The sequence below is a fragment of the Triticum dicoccoides genome, chromosome 3A (genome assembly GCF_002162155.2).
Source record: "Triticum dicoccoides isolate Atlit2015 ecotype Zavitan chromosome 3A, WEW_v2.0, whole genome shotgun sequence".
Lineage (NCBI taxonomy): Eukaryota > Viridiplantae > Streptophyta > Magnoliopsida > Poales > Poaceae > Triticum > Triticum dicoccoides.
In genome coordinates this window covers 567,279,199-567,297,058 of record NC_041384.1, presented here as the reverse complement: position 1 = coordinate 567,297,058, position 17,860 = coordinate 567,279,199, and the positions used below count along the sequence as shown (strand labels likewise).

Genomic DNA, 17,860 nt, shown 5'->3' with positions numbered 1-17,860 from the left:
GTAAGTGGCCCTATAGGGATTGACAACCCCTATTTGCGTTGGTTGCGAGGATTTATTTGTTTTGTGCAGGTACGAGGGACTTGCGCGTAGCCTCCTACTGGATTGATACCTTGGTTCTCAAAAACTGAGGGAAATACTTACGCTACTCTGCTGCATCATCCCTTCCTCTTCGGGGAAAACCAACACAGTGCTACAAGAGGTAGCAAGAAGGATTTCTGGCGCCGTTGCCGGGGAGGTCTACGCAAAAGTCAACATACCAAGTACCCATCACATACCCTTATCTCCCGCATTACATTATTTGCCATTTGCCTCTCATTTTCCTCTCCCCCCACTTCACCCTTGTCATTTGATTTGCCCTCTCTCTCTCTATCCTCCCTCTATTTGCCTCTTTTTGCCCGCTTGCTTTTTGTTTGCTTGTGTGTTAGTTTGCTTGCTTGTCACGATGGCTCAAGATAATACTAAATTGTGTGACTTCACCAATACCAATAACAATGATTTTATTAGCACTCCGATTGCTCCTCTTACCGATGCTGAATCTTGTGAAATTAATGCTATTTTGCTGAATCTTGTTATGAAAGATCCGTTTTCCGACCTTCCTAGTGAAGATGCCGCTACCCATCTAAATAGATTCGTTGATTTTTGTGAGATGCAAAAGAAGAAAGATGTGTATAATGATATTGTTAAATTGAAGCTATTTCATTTTTCGCTTAGAGATCGTGCTAAAGCTTGGTTTTCGTCTTTGCCTAAAAATAGTATTGATTCATGGAACAAGTGCAAAGATGCTTTTATCTCTAAGTATTTTCCTCCCGCTAAGATCATCTCTCTTAGAAACGATATTATGAATTTTAAGCAACTTGATCATGAACATGTTGCACAAGCTTGGGAGAGAATGAAATTAATGATACGTAATTGCCCTACTCATGGTTTAAATTTGTGGATGATTATACAAAAAAATATGCCGGATTGAATTTTGCTTCTAGAAATCTTTTCGATTTGGCCGCGGGAGGCACTTTTATGGAAATCACTTTAGGAGAAGCTACTAAAATCCTAGATAATATTATGGTTAATTATTCTCAATGGCATACTGAAAGATCTACTAATAAAAAGGTGCATGCGATAGAAGAAATTAATGTTTTGAGTGGAAAGATGGATGAACTTATGAAATTATTTGCTAATAAGAGTGTTTCTTCTGATCCTAATGATATGCCCTTGTCTACTTTGATTGAGAATAATAATGAATCTATGGATGTGAATTTTGTTGGTAGGAACAATTTTGGTAACAACGTGTATAGAGGAAATTTCAATCATAGGCCTTATCCTAGTAATCCCTCTAATAATTATGGTAATTCCTACAACAATTCTTATGGAAATTATAATAAGATGCCCTCCGATTTTGATTCTAATATTAAAGAATTTATTACTTCGCAAAAGAATTTAAATGCTATGATTGAAGAAAATTTACTTAAGATTGATGATTTGGCTAGGAACATTGATAGAATTGCTCTTGATGTTGATTCTTTAAAACTCAGATCTATTCCACCTAAGCATGATATCAATGAGTCTCTCAAAGCCATGAGAATTTCCATTGATGAGTGCAAAGAAAGAACCGCTAGGATGCGTGCTAAGAAAGATGCCTTTATAAAAGCGTGTTCTTCTAGTTGCTATGAGAATAATGATGAAGATCTAAAAGTTATTGATGTGTCCCCTATTAAATCTTTGTTTTGCAATATGAATCTTGATAATGATGGGACTGAATATGATCCACCTTTACCTAGTAGGCATTCCAAGAATTCTGAATCTTTTGATCTTGATGCTAAATTTGATAAAAGTGGAATTGAAGAAATTAAAACCCTAGACGTTGCTAAACCAACTATTATGGATTTCAAGGAATTTAACTATGAAAATTGCTCTTTGATTGATTGTATTTCCTTGTTGCAATCCGTGCTAAATTCTCCTCACGCTTATAGTCAAAATAAAGCGTTTACTAAACATATCGTTGATGCCTTGATGCAATCTTATGAAGAAAAACTTGAATTGGAAGTTTCTATCCCTAGAAAACTTTATGATGAGTGGGAACCAACTATTAAAATTAAAATTAAAGATCATGAATGCTATGCTTTATGTGATTTGGGTGCTAGTGTTTCCACGATTCCAAAGACTTTGTGTGATTTGTTAGGTTTCCGTGATTTGATGATTGCTCTCTAAACTTGCACCTTGCGGATTCAACTATTAAGAAACCTATGGGAATAATTAATGATGTTCTTATTGTTGCAAATAGGAATTATGTGCCCGTAGATTTTATTGTTCTTGACATAGATTGCAATCCTTCATGTCCTATTATTCTTGGTAGACATTTCCTTAGAACAATTGGTGCAATTATTGATATGAAGGAAGGAAATATTGGATTCCAATTTCCATTAAGGAAAGGCATGGAACACTTTCCTAGAAAAAAAATTAAATTACCTTATGAAACTATTATGAGAGCCATTTATGGATAGCCTACCAAAGATGGCAATACCTAGATCTATTCTTGCTTGTTATGCCTAGCTAGGGGCGTTAAACGATAGCGCTTGTTGGGAGGCAACCCAATTTTATTTTTATTCCTTGCTTTTTGCTCCTTTTTAGTAATAAATAAATAATCTAGCCTCTATTTTTGTTGTGTTTTTTTGTGTTTAATTAGTGTTTGTGCCAAGTAGAACCGTTGGGAAGACTTGGGGAAAGTCTTGTTGAACTTGCTGTAAAAAACAGAAACTTTAGCGCTCACGAGAACTGCTGTCATTTTTATTTGGAGAGTGATATTTAGTTAATTATTTTTTTCATATGATTAATATATAAGTTCATCACGTCCAGCAATTTATTTTAGAATTTTTGGGGTTCCAGATCTTGCGCTAGCTACAGATTACTACAGACTGTTCTGTTTTTTACAGATTCTGTTTTTCGTGTGTTGTTTGCTTATTTTGATGAATCTATGGCTAGTAAAATACTCCCTCCGTCCGAGAAAAGTTGTCCAGCGCTTAGTTCATTTTCAAATTTGCGAAAACCCCCTTCCACCATCAAATCTCTTGCTAATCAGCCCCCGGCTGCTTCTTCCTCCTTTCTCCGTCGGCCGCGCAAGCCACCGTCGGCACCCGTCGTAGGGCCGAGCGCGTGACGACGGCCATGGCTTGCGCCGCCGCTGTGAACCACTGCCTCCCATGCCCACATGCGCCGCCCGAGGCGAGCTACGCCACCGCTGTGAACCACCGCCACTCGCGCCCACCTGCGCCGCCCGAGGCAAGCTGCGCCGTCCACCTGCTCCTCCGCGGCGACCACCTCGACGGGCGGCGGCTCCACGGCTGAAGGGCACTGCACCGTCGTCATCCTCTCCCGCCGTGACCCCTTCCGCCGCCCAGGGCTACACCTCTACCCCCTCCCGCCAGCCAGGGCATGCGCCGCCACCAGGACCTGCGCGCGCCTGGGTCTCCAGCGCCTGGACCTGGAGCTCCCGGCGGGCCTGGAATTGAAGCTCATCCTCAACCTCGAGGTCCCTGTCATCTCCCCCACTCCTCTCCTCGACCTGCTGCTCGTCTGCAAGTTGCTGCTCCTCCCAGGCGGGCCTGCTCGTGTTGCTGTCCGGAGCTCCCCTGCTCGTGCTGCTGCCGGTGAGAAGAAGCTCCAATTTCTATACATTGCACTTGTTCATTAATCTCAAACACAGAAGAAGCTCCCCTGCTCGTACTCTGCAGAAGTGTTGCAAAAAAGATTCAGTTAACACAAAAGTTAACTGAATGTGTCCCTCAATATCCAAAGTTCATCAGTTAACTGAATCAATGTCCAAAGCACAGAAGTTTCTGATGTACTGTTTTTGTCAATTGTTCTAATTAACTTGTGAGAGATACTACTGGCATCTTCTCTGGATCTAGATAAAATTGCAGTAGATAACGCTGTAAGCCTGGAAACAGCCTCTTACAGAAATGTAGGGAAAGGCTGCATACTATAGACCCAAAGTGGTCGGACCCTTCCCTGGACCCTGCGCAAGCGGGAGCTACATGCACCAGGTTGCCCTTTTTATAACGCTGTAAGCCTCGATGAATATTACCAGTGGCATGGCCTGAAGAAGCCATTATGCCCACTCAGTTTGTTCCAGCAATTGACGATTGTGAAAAAAAAATTGTGCCCCTGCCTTTGGATCCAAGTTCCTCACCTTGGCTAACCTGTGGCTGAAAGGACCTTGTTTATGCATGCATTTTCATCCTCTTGATCTTTGCAGTGCAAATCCTTCTGGATCCCAACTGTTCTGTCCCTTCTTGTGTCCCTCACAATGATTGGCATTTGAAGTAGGGGATTAGCCCCAAGAGCCTGTTTCATTGCAAGAACAGCTCATGTCAATGCTCCACCCATATCATTGGTGGACAAGTCTGACCTTCATCGCGCCAATTATTGGATAACTATTTTCTTACTACACAAATCGATCAAACATTATGCTGTTAATGTTACCCACCAGCTCATCCGAAAGCATGGTACATCCTCGGATTGTTAGCGCTCGCCTTTGTCTTCATCTAAGAGTACTCTCTGAATTTTTAGTTCAGTAAAACTCAGAAGAAAATAAACAAACTGTATGATCCAAGTGACCTATCATATAAATAATCGCTGATTAGAGAAACATCCTTACATCCACACAATCATTAGCCCGAGGCCAAAACCGAAAGAATAACTTGCTTGCTTCTTCCTATTCTCTACAAGATTACCTTCGCAGAACTTGCTTGCTTCCTCCTCATTTATCTGTCATAGTTGTCCCTGCCATGTGTTGTTACTCCTGCATAATTAGTCAATTAGCATAATTAGTCACTGTTTCATTTAACTGTTTATCAGACTACAACAGTTTCAGTTAATAGTCAACAGTTTCATTTGCATTAAATTGAAATTTAAGTGAATCTACAGTGAAGCTGTAGTTTAAATGAAACTAAGTGTTGTGTTAAAAACAAATTGACAAATGTGCAGGAGCTCACATTACTGGAAGTTGTAGTTTATTTGTATTAATTTGGAATTATTTGAATTGGCTAGATTTATTTGAATGCATCTAGTCATCTTGCCACCATACAGAAAGACCCCATACTTTCACCACAAAAGACCCCAAAGTAGACAATGATACTGTAGTTAACATAACTAGGCATGGCAGGGCAGGGAGCAATGCTCTTCAACTCACCAAAATGAACTAAATTTTACTCAAACTGAATATTGTACTGAAGTAAAACAACAACAGGAAGTAAAATTGGGAACTAATCAAGCCTTTGAATAGAGTTGGCAATATTCATACTCAAGACATTGATTTTATCTACAGTAGACTGAGCACTGAATGAGCAATAAAGACACAATTTAGAGAGCAAAAAACTGAACATTTCATGATAAAAAACTGAAGATTTCTGAACACTTTTGAATGAACATTTGTTATGATAAGATTTGCAATTTCTCTTTAGCAAAGACTTAATATACAAATTCAGTTTTTAGGAAAGACAAGATTTACTAATGCAGTGAACATTCAAAGTCTGAACCTTTCTAAATCTATTGAAGAATTAAGGAGGAGTACAATTATTCAGGTGTGGTTCTGTTCCTTTTTTCAGTTTCAGCAGAACATTGTTTCTGCAAAATGTTTTAGTAGAACCTGACCGAATGAAAGAAGTAGAACATCTATCTCAACTATACAAAATTCAAGGAGACCAAAAATCAGTAGAACTTGACAGGATGAAGAGTTTCTCACAGCTGCTTTTGCTTGTACAGAGAGAGGGTACTCCGGGAAGAACCCTGCGGCAGGTCGGGATCACAGTGCACTGCAGCATCTTCTTGCCCCCAACATAACAAGACCAGAATCAACAGAAGCAAACCACGGAGTTGGTGGACAAAATAATTTCAAATAAAATGAAAGCTGACAAGGGAGGAGAGGACCTTCGCCATGTTGTTCTGCTTCTTGATGAGGGAGGTGAGGAGGGGCCCAAAGAGCAGGGACTCGAGGAGCACGGCCGAGGCGGCGAACGGAATCCCCTTCCTCCTCCTTTGCGACTGGCGCATGGCCGAGGCGGCGACCGGCGCATAGGCCCATGCGCACCTGAGGTGGCGCAAGCACAGCGCGAGCCACTGCTGCTTTCCCCGTGCCTCCTCCGGGGCCGGGGGCAACGCGGAGGACGTGTCGCCGTCGCGCGCAAGCAGGAGACGCAGCGGGAGGAAGAAGAAGCGATTTTGGGGGTGAAAGAGGGGAGATTTAGGAGGCAGGCAAGGGGGGCAGGGGAGCTGCGCGAGGTCGGAGGGAGCGACGGCGTAGGCAGCCGCGGCGGCGGAGGAGGACGCGCGGGAGAGCAGGGGACAGCGCAGTGAAGCTGAGCAGGGGAGCTCCAGCGTCCATGCGCCCGTGTCGGAGCAGCGGTGTCTGTAGATTGGAGAAGAAGAGGACTGCGGGTTGTGTCGGGAGTTTGGGGAGGGGTTTTCTACAAAAACGCCATGAAGACAACTTTTCTCGGACGGAGGGAGTAGTTTATAAACCATAGAGAAGTTGGAATACAGTAGGTATAACAACTATATAAATAAAGAATAGTTCATTACAGTACCTTGAAGTGGTATTTTGTTTTCTTTCGCTAACGGAGCTCACGAGATTTTCTACTTTAAGTTTTGTGTTATGAAGTTTTCAAGTTTTGGGTAAAGATTTGATGGGTTATGGAACAAGGAGTGGCAAGAGCCCAAGCTTGGGGATTCCCATGGCACCCCCAAGATAATCTAAGGACACCTAAAAGCCAAAGCTTGGGGATGCCCTGGAAGGCATCCCCTCTTTCGTCTACTTCTATCGGTAACTTTACTTGGAGCTATATTTTTATTTACCAGATGATATGTGTTTTGCTTGGAGCGTCTTGTATTATTTGAGTCTTTATTTGTTAGTTTACCACAATCATCCTTGCTGTACACACCTTTTGAGAGAGCCATACATGATTTGTAATTTGTTAGAATACTCTATGTGCTTCGCTTATATCTTTTGAGTTATATAATTTTGCTCTAGTGCTTCACTTATATATTTTAGAGCACGGTGGTGGATTTGTTTTATAGAAACTATTGATCTCTCATGATTCACTTAGATTATTTTGAGAGTCTTAAATAGCATGGTAATTTGCTTAAAATCCTAATATGCTTGGTATGCAAGATTAATAATAAACCTTTCTTATGAGTGTGTTGAATACTATGATAAGTTTGATACTTGATAATTGTTTTGAGATATGGAGATGGTGATATTAAAGTAATGCTAGTTCAGTAGTTGTGAATTTGAGAAATACTTGTGTTGAAGTTTGTGATTCCCGTAGCATGCACGTATGGTGAACCGTTATGTGATGAAGTTGGAGCATGATTTATTTTTTGATTGCCTTCCTTATGAATGGCGGTCGGGGACGAGCGATGGTCTTTTCCTACCAATCTATCCCCCCTAGGAGCATGTGCATAATACTTTGCGTTATTTATGACTAATGTTGAGTCCATGGATTATACGCACTCTCACCCTTCCACCTTTGCTAGCCTCTCTAATACCGCGCACCTTTCGCCGGTATCATACACCCACCATATACCTTCCTCAAAACAGCCACCATACCTACCTATTATGGCATTTCCATAGCCATTTCGAGATATATTACCATGCAACTTTCCACCGTTCCGTTTATTATGACACACTCCATCATTGTCATATTGCTTAGCATGATCATGTAGTTGACATAGTATTTGTGGCAAAGCCACCGTTCATAATTCTTTCATACTTGTCACTCATGCATCATTGCATATCCCGGTACACCGCCGGAGGCATTCATATAGAGTCATATTTTGTTCTAAGTATAGAGTTGTAATTGTTGAGTTGTAAGAAAAATAAAAGTGTGATGATTATCATTATTAGAGCATTGTTCCAGTGAGGAAAGGATGGTGGAGACTATGATTCCCCCACAAGTCAGGATGAGACTCCGGACGAAAAATAAAAAAAGAGAAAGAAAAGAGGCCATGAAAAAAAGGCCCAAACAAATAAAAAAATGAGAGAAAAAGAGAGAAGGGACAATGTTACTATAATTTTACCACACGTGTGCTTTAAAGTAGCACCATGATCTTCATAATAGAGAGTCTCTCATGTTATCACTTTCATATACTAGTGGGAATCTTTCATTATAGAACTTGGCTTGTATATTCCAATTATGGGCTTCCTCAAATTTCCCTAGGTCTTCATGAGCAAGCAAGTTGGGTGCACACCCACTTAGTTTCTTTTTGAGCTTTCATATACTTATAGCTCTAGTGCATCCGTTGCATGGCAATCCCTACTCACTCATATTGATATTATCGATGGACATCTCCATAGCCCGTTGATATGCCTAGTTGATGTGAGACTATCTTCTCCTTTTTTGTCTTCTCCACAACTACCATTCTATTCCGCCTATAGTGCTATATCCATGGCTCACGCTCATGTATTGCGTGAAAATTGAAAAAGTTTTGAGAATGTCAAAAGTATGAAACAATTGCTTGGCTTGTCATCGGGGTTGTGCATGATTTAAATATTTTGTGTGGTGAAGATAGAGCATAACCAGACTACATGATTTTGTAGGGATAACTTTCTTTAGCCATGTTATTTTGAGAAGACATAATTGCTTTGTTAGTATGCTTGAAGTATTATTATTTTCTATGTCAATATGAACTTTTGTCTTGAATATTTCGGATCTGAATATTCATACCACAATTAAGAAGAATTAAATTAAAATTATCCCAAGTAGCACTCCACATCAAAAATTCTGTTTTTATCATTTACCTACTCGAGGACAAGCAGGAATTAAGCTTGGGGATGCTTGATACGTCTCCAACGTATCTATAATTTTTGATTGCTCCGTGCTATATTATCTACTGTTTTGGACATTATTGGGCTTTATTATCCACTTTATATTATTTTTGGGACTAACCTATTAACCGGAGGCCTAGCCCAGAATTGCTGTTTTTTGCCTGTTTTAGGGTTTCGAAGAAAAGGAATATCAAACGGAGTCCAAACGAAATGAAACCTTCAGGAACGTGATTTTCTCACCGAATACAAATCAGGAGACTTGGACCCTACATCAAGAAAAGAAACAGGAGGCCACGAGGTAGGGGGGCGCGCCCACACCCACCAGGCGCGCCCTCCACCCTCATGGGCCCCCTGTTGCTCCACCGACGTACTCCTTCCTCCTATATATATCCACGCACCCCCAAATGATCAGATATGGAGCCAAAACCCTAATTCCACCTCCGTAACTTTCTGTATCCACGAGATCCCATCTTGGGGCCTGTTCTGGAGCTCCGCCGGAGGGGGCATCGATCACGGAGGGCTTCTACATCAACACCATAGCCTCTCCAATGAAGTGTGAGTAGTTTACCTCAGACCATCGGGTCCATAGTTAGTAGCTAGATGGCTTCTTCTCTCCTTTTGGATCTCAATACAATGTTCTCCCCCTCTCTTGTGGAGAACTATTCGATGTAATCTTCTTTTCACGGTGTGTTTGTTGAGACCAATGAATTGTGGGTTTATGATCAAGTCTATCTATGAATAATATTTGAATCTTCTCTGAATTCTTTTATGTATGATTGGTTATCTTTGCAAGTCTCTTCGAATTATCAGTTTGGTTTGGCCTACTAGATTGATCTTTCTTGCAATGGGAGAAGTGCTTAGCTTTGGGTTCAATCTTGCGGTGTCCTTTCCCGGTGACAGTAAGGGCAGCAAGGCACGTATTGTATTGTTGCCATCGAGGATAACAAGATGGGGTTTTCTTCATATTGCATGAGTCTATCCCTCTACATCATGTCATCTTGCTTAAGGTGTTACTCTGTTTTTACTTAATACTCTAGATGCATGCTGGATAGCGGTCGATGAGTGGAGTAATAGTAGTAGATGCAGGTAGGAGTCGGTCTACTTGTCTCGGATGTGATGCCTATATACATGATCATACCTAGATATTCTCATAACTATGCTCAATTCTGTCAATTGCTCAACAGTAATTTGTTCACCCACCGCAGAATACTTATGCTCTTGAGAGAAGCCACTAGTGAAACCTATGGCCCCGGGGTCTATCTTTTCATATCAATCTCCTACTACTTAGTTATTTACTTTGCTATTTACTTTGCCTTTATTTTACTTTGCATCTTTATCATAAAAATACCAAAAATATTATCTTATCATATCTATCAGATCTCACTCTCGTAAGTGTCCCTATAGAGATTGACAACCCCTATTTGCGTTGGTTGCGAGGATTTATTTGTTTTGTGCAGGTACGAGGGACTTGCGCGTAGCCTCATACTGGATTGATACCTTCGTTCTCAAAACTGAGGGAAATACTTACGTTACTTTGCTGCATCATCCCTTCCTCTTCGGGGAAAACCAACGCAGTGCTAAAAGAGGTAGCAACTAACCTTGGGTTTTGTCGATGACGACTTCATGTAGGTGTTGAAGATGTAGATTCTCAATGTTGATGTAGATCCTTTGGAGCAATCCTTTGGAGTGAGTTGCACTTTCAATACCTACACGGGTTAGTGCCACAAGGAACAAACAAGGATATCCATAGACATAGAGTGATGTTCACATAGGATGATGTCCATGAAAGCATTAGGTTACCTTGTCCCTTGTCTTACCAACAAGAGGATTTGTGACTCCTTGAACTAGTGCAAGATATGGAAGTTGTTTGGACTTGTCCTCGCCAAAATGATATGAGTGAAGTGTGTTGGCGGAGTCACCCTCAAGAACTCTCTAGTTCTTCATCATAGGGATCCACACCATCTTGATGGGAATCCTTGGAGTTGTAGTCGTACTTGATGAAGTAGAACTTGATGTAGTCTTGGGAACCCACTTGAGCAAGGCTTTGGGAGCTTCCTCAAATGCATCAATCTCCTCTTGAAGCTTGTCCTTGCCTTTTTGCTTGTGGTCTTATGGTGGAAGATCATCTTGAGCTTGTGTTCCTTGGAAAGAAGTAGGATCATACTTCTCTTGTTGAGGAACAAATTTTGTCTTGGGGTATTGATCATCTTCCCACTCAACTCCATTGGCATTGAACTCTTGTTCAAACCAACACCTTGATTCTTCCGGTGTCTTCCTTGCTTGCGTACAATTTCCTCAAATTGCTTACTTCCGGCAAGGATCTTGTAAACACCTTTCTCTATAATTCCCTTCAACAATCTATTTTCTTGCTCAAGTGTAACTTGGCTAAGAGAATCATTAGTGGAATCAAGAGAACTACTAGAAGCAACATCATTGGGTTTAGCATGATTATTGTTACTACTAGAAGAAGAATCTTTCTTAATCTTGTTGCTAGATTTAACTTGTGGCATGTAAGTAGACAAGAGTAAACGCTTGGCAACATAAGAAGAACTTTTCTTGCAAAGATCATCATTGATCGCTTTTAAGAACCCATGCTCTTGCTCAAGGTTGAGCTTTTCGAAGCGTAACTTGTCATGAGTCTTTAAAATCTCTCGATGATTTTTCAAGGTAGTTTCATGAGCTAACTTCAAAGTGTTTAGCTCTTTAGTTAGATGCTCAATCTCCTTATTATCATCATCATTCGTTTTGTCTTCATTAGCATGATTAATAGCAAGTTCATCATAGTTTTCATCACTAGAATTGTCAACAAGTAAATCATCATCACCTAGCAAGTCATCTTCATCACTATTGAAATCAACATGCGCGGGGTGTGATAGCTTTGGGCCTTTAGCCATGAAGCATCTTCCAATTACTTCATTTGGTGACTCAAATATGTCGTAGGAGTTGGTTGACACAAGTGCTAGACCGGCAACACCTTCATCTTGAGTATATTCGGAGTCGGAGTGATAACTTCTCTCGGAGTATCGTCAGAGTCGGAGTCGGATACCCATTCACCAACGTGAGCTTGATGTCTTAGTTTTGTGTAGCTCCTTGATGATTTGTCCTTCCTTTCTGAATCCTTGCTTCTCCGTGATGTTCTTCGTTCATAACAGTCATCTCTACTCCTTCTCTCTCTTGGTGGCGATTCTTCTCTCCTACTCCTTCTTTTGGGAGAATCTTCTCTTCTTTTGTAGGGAGTCGTACACTCATTGGAGTAGTGTCCGGGTCTTCCACAATTATAGCAATTGCGTTCACAACTTGAAGATCTTCTGTCAATGTAGGACCTTGACTTGGAACTTCTTTTCTTGCTTCTATTCTTGTAAAACTTGTTGAAGTTCTTCACCATTAGGCTCAATTCTTCAATGAAGTTCTGTTTCTCACTTGATAATGTGGGAGCATCACATGATGCTTTGTAAGCACCACTTGACTTGTTGTGAAGCTCTTCCTTATCCTTGAGTGACATCTCATGAGCAACAATCCTTCCAATGACTTCCGTTGGCTTGAGATCTTTGTAATTTGGCATCATTTGGATCAATGTGCACACGGTATCATATTTTCCATCCAAGGCTCTTAGGATCTTCTTGATGATGAATCCATCGGTCATTTCTTCACTTCCTAAGCCGACAATCTCATTTGTGATGAGAGCAAGCCTAGAGTACATTTCAGCGACACCTTCACCATCCTTCATTTTGAACTTGTCAAGTTGACTTTGAAGCACATCCAATTTGGATTCCTTGACGGAGTCGATACCTTTGTGCATATCAATCAAAGTATCCCAAATTTCCTTTGCATTCTCAAGACGGCTGATTTTGTTGAATTCTTCGGGGCACAATCCGTTGAAGAGAATATTACAAGCTTGAGCATTGTATTGCAGCATCTTCAACTATTCCGCGCTAGCCTCACAGTTCGGTTCTCTCGCATCAAAGAATTCACCTTGCAAGTCAATACACACAATAGCCCAAACGGCGGGGTTATGTCCAAGAATAGGCATTTTCATCTTGTGCTTCGAACTAGCAAAATTAGTACCATCAAAGTAAGGACCTCTACGGTGGTAATTTCCCTCACTAGACGCCATACTCTCCTAGGTTGTGAAACCAAGGCTATGATCACCAAAGCTATGGAAATCAAGGCAAATGGAGACCAAACCTCTGATACCACTTGTAGGATCGAAAGTATGTCTAGAGGAGGGTGATTAGACTATTTGACCAAATAAAAACCTAGCCTTTTCCCAATTTAGAGTCTTGGCAGATTTTAGCAACTTAGCACAATCAAGTAATCAACCTACCATGCAATTCTAAGAGTATAACAACGGAATGTAAAACAATTGCATATGAAGGTAAAGGGAGGAGTTTGGACAGAGCAAACGCAATGTAGACACGGAGATTTTTGGCGTGGTTCCGATAGGTGGTGCTATCGTACATCCACATTGATGAGACTTCATCCCACGAAGGGTAATGGTTGTGCGAGTCCACGGAGGGCTCCACCCATGAAGGGTCCACGAAGAAGCAACCTTGTCTATCCCACCATGGCCATCGCCCATGAAGGACTTGCCTCACTAGGGTAGATCTTCACGAAGTAGGCGATCTCCTTGCCCGTACAAACTCCTTGGTTCAACTCCACAATCTTGACGGAGGATCCCAAGTGACACCTAACCAATCTAGGAGACACCACTCTCCAAAAGGTAATAGATGGTGTGTTGATGATGAACTCCTTGCTCTTGTGCTTCAAGTGATAGTCTCCTCAACACTCAACTCTCTCCCATAGGATTTGATTTGGTAGAAAGATGATTTGAGTGGAAAGCAACTTGAGGAAGGCTAGAGATCAAGATTTATGTGGTTGGATTGGAATATCTTTACCTCAACATAAGTGTAGGTGGTTCTCTCTCAGAAAATGTATGTTGGAAGTGTAGGCATATTCTGATGGCTCTCTCCATGCATGAAGAGTGCGTGGAGGGGTATATATAGCCTCCATATAACCGTTACACACAAATCACCAAACTCGGTGGGACCGAATCATATAACTCGGTCAGACCGATTTAGTTCAAAATGTGAACGTTAGGATTTTTGGTGGGACTGATATGTCAACTCGGTGGGACCGATTCCATTATGGTTAGGGCATAATGTAATCTTGATGAGACCGATTACACAAACTCGATGGGACCGATTTTGGTAATAGGCAAATAGAGAGTTGGCCAGGCAAACTCGGTGGGACCGATTCGCTCATCTCGGTTAGACCAAAACGTTACGAAGGGGAAACAGAGAGTTTGCATTGCAATCTCGATGGGACCGATCGCTCATCTCCGTTGAACCAAAACGTTACGAAGGGAAACAGAGAGTTTGCAATCCCATCTCGGTGAGACCGAGATCCCTATCGGTGAGACCGAAGTGACTAGGGTTTCTAGCAGTAGCTATGTCAAGTGAACTCGGTGGCGCCGGATAGAAGATTTCGGTGGGGCCGACTTTGACTTTTGGTTTGGGGCATATGTGGATATGGGAAAGTAGTTGAGGGTTTTTGGAGCATATCACTAAGCATTTAGAGCAAGCAACTCATTAAGCAACACCTCACCCCTTTTTAATAGTATTGGCTTTTCCTATGGACTCAATGTGATCTTGGATCACTAAAAGTTAAATGTAGAGTCTTGTGCTTTGAGCTTGAGCCAATCTTTTGTCCTTAGCATTTTTGAGGGGTCCACTTTCTAATCCATGCCATGCCAATCATTGAGCTTTTCCTGAAATATTTATCTTCAAGTAGCATTAGCTCAATGAGCTATATGTTGTTAGGAATTACCAAAACCACCCAGGGAAAGTTGCACTTTCAAAGTGTTCTCCCTGAGTATGCACTGTTGGCAAAGTTTGTCGTGCTGAGACACCACGTGATGATCAGGTGTGATAAGCTCTACGTTCAAATACTACGGGTGTAAGCCAGTTTTGCACACGCAGAAATACTCGGGTGAAACTTGACGAGCCTAGCATATGCATATATGGCCTCGGAACACTAAGACCAAGGTCGAGCGTGAATCATATAGTAGATATGATCAACATAGTGATGTTCACCATTGAAAACTACTCCATTTCACGTGATGATCGGTCATGGTTTAGTTGATTTGGATCACGTGATCACTTAGATGATTAGAGGGATGTCTATCTAAGTGGGAGTTCTTAAATATGATTAATTGAACTTTAATTTATCATGAATTTAGTACCTGATGGTATTTTGCTTGTCTATGTTGTTGTAGATAGATGGCCCGTGCTGTTGTTCCGTTGAATTTTAAAGCGTTCGTTGAGAAAGCAAAGTTGAAAGATGATGGTAGCAATTACACGGACTGGGTCCGTAACTTGAGGATTATCCTCATTGCTGCACAGAAGAATTACATCCTGGAAGCACCGCTAGGTGCCAAACCTGCTGCAGGAGCTGAACCAGATGTTATGAACGTCTGGCAAAGCAAAGTTGATGACTACTCGATAGTTCAGTGTGCCATGCTTTACGGCTTAGAACCAGGACTTCAACGATGTTTTGAACGTTATGGAGCATATGAGATGTTCCAGGATTTGAAGTTAATATTTCAAGAAAATGCCCGGATTGAGAGATATGAGGTCTCCAATAAGTTCTACAGCTGCAAGATGGAGGAGAATAGTTCTGTCAGTGAACATATACTCAAAATGTCTGGGTATAACAATCACTTGATTCAACTGGGAGTTAATCTTCCGGATGATAGTGTCATTGACAGGATTCTTCAATCACTGCCACCAAGCTACAAGAGCTTCATGATGAACTATAACATGCAGGGGATGGATAAGACAATTCCCGAGCTCTTCGCAATGCTAAAGGCTGCGGAGGTAGAAATCAAGAAGGAGCATCAAGTGTTGATGGTCAACAAGACCACCAGTTTCAAGAAAAAGGGTAAAGGGAAGAAGAAAGGGAACTTCAAGAAGAACGGCAAACAAGTTGCTGCTCAAGAGAAGAAACCCAAGTCTGGACCTAAGCCTGAGACTGAGTGCTTCTACTTCAAAGGGACTGGTCACTGGAAGCGGAACTGCCCCAAGTATTTGGCAGATAAGAAGGATGGCAAGGTGAACAAAGGTATATGTGATATACATGTTATTCATGTGTACCTTACTAAAGCGCACAGTAGCACCTGGGTATTTCATACTGGTTATGTTGCTAATATTTTGAACTTGAAACAGGGACTACAGATTAAACAAAGATTGGCTAAGGACGAGGTGACGATGCACGCGGGAAATGGTTCCAAAGTCGATGTGATCGCCGTCGGCACGCTACCTCTACATCTACCTTCGGGATTAGTTTTGGACCTAAATAATTGTTATTTGGTGCCAGCGTTGAGCATGCATATTATATCTGGATCTTGTTTGATGTGATACGCTTATTCATTTAAATCAGAGAATAATGGTTGTTCTATTTATATGAGTAATATCTTTTATGGTCATGCACCCTTGAAGAGTGGTCTATTTTTAATGAATCTCGATAGTAGTGATACACATATTCATAATGTTGAAGCCAAAAGATGCAGAGTTGATAATGATAGTGCAACTTATTTGTGGCACTGCCGTTTAGGTCATATTGGTATAAAGCGCATGAAGAAACTCTATTCTGATGGACTTTTGGAATCACTTGATTATGAATCACTTTGTACTTGCAAACCATGCCTCATGGGCAAGATGACTAAAACGCCGTTCTCCGGAACTATGGAGCGAGCAACATATTTGTTGGAAATCATACATACTGATGTATGTGGTCCGATGAATGTTAAGGCTCGCGGCGGGTATCGTTATTTTCTCACCTTCACAGATGATTTGAGCAGATATGGGTATATCTACTTGATGAAACATAAGTCTGAAACATTTGAAAAGTTCAAAGAATTTCAGAGTGAAGTGGAAAATCATCGTAACAAGAAAATAAAGTTTCTATGATCTGATCGTAGAGGAGAATATTTGAGTTACGAGTTTGGTCTTCATTTGAAACAATGTGGAATAGTTTCGCAACTCACGCCACCCGGAACACGACAGCGTAATGGTGTGTCCGAACGTCGTAATCGTACTTTACTAGATATGGTGCAATCTATGATGTCTCTTACTGATTTATCGCTATCGTTTTGGGGTTATGCTTTAGAGACAGCTGCATTCACGTTAAATAGGGCACCATCTAAATCCGTTGAGACGATGCCTTATGAACTATGGTTTGGCAAGAAACCAAAGTTGTTGTTTCTTAAAGTTTGGGGTTGCGATGCTTATGTGAAAAAACTTCAACCTGATAAGCTCGAACCTAAATTGGAGAAATGTGTCTTCATAGGATACCCAAAGGAGACTGTTGGGTACACCTTCTATCACAGATCCGAAGGCAAGACATTTGTTGCTTGTGCTTGTATTTCAAATTTGAATTATGCACACAAAGGTGACATGTTCCCTCCCAGAACCACGAGCCTTCTTGAGAGAAGCTCCGATTTGCAAGAAGCTTATACCAAAATTTGTTCCTATTCGGCCAATTTTTTTTACCATGGCATGGTACTACCATGACATGACACCATGCCAAGTTTCATGATTTTAAAACCAAGTTTCTCAATGTTATCGACCGAGCCATGATGCCCAGATGTTTGAATTTTATTATCATTTTTTGCATGGGACCTACTCCCTCCTTCCATCTATATAGGGCCTAATGTGTTTTTCAAGACAGCCTTTGACTATTGACAATATTAATAGCACATGAGATGTATACTATGCAAATTATATTATTGGAAGCTCCTTTGACATACAAAATTGAAGGTATGCTTTGTGTAAGTTGCATGCCATATATTATTGCTCTAACATTTGGTCAAAGTTAGCCTCAAAAAACGCATTAGGACCTATATGCATGAGAGGAGTCGACTTCGAGAGAACGTGTTTGTTCGAGAGACACCGAGGAAGACTACTATATATCGATGGTGCATGTAGGCGGGAATTAAACTAAGGGATGGTCTTATTGGTTTTGAGGATATAGGGGAAGAGTGAG

The 17,860-nt window shown here is 41.3% G+C and overlaps 1 protein-coding gene across 1 annotated transcript in view; it reads right to left on the bottom strand.

Moving 5' to 3' along the window:
• Positions 1–4,623: 4,623 nt before the first annotated feature.
• Positions 4,624–17,860, bottom strand: part of LOC119272574 — a 62,096-nt gene continuing 48,859 nt past the window's right edge. The window contains exons 2-4 of the mRNA XM_037554042.1: positions 5,923–6,458; positions 5,738–5,816; positions 4,624–4,795 (exon numbers count right to left, since the gene is read on the bottom strand). Of these exons, the coding sequence (XP_037409939.1) occupies positions 4,794–4,795; positions 5,738–5,816; positions 5,923–6,458 (617 nt within the window). The 3' untranslated portion in view covers positions 4,624–4,793. The remainder of the gene's footprint in view (positions 4,796–5,737; positions 5,817–5,922; positions 6,459–17,860) is intronic.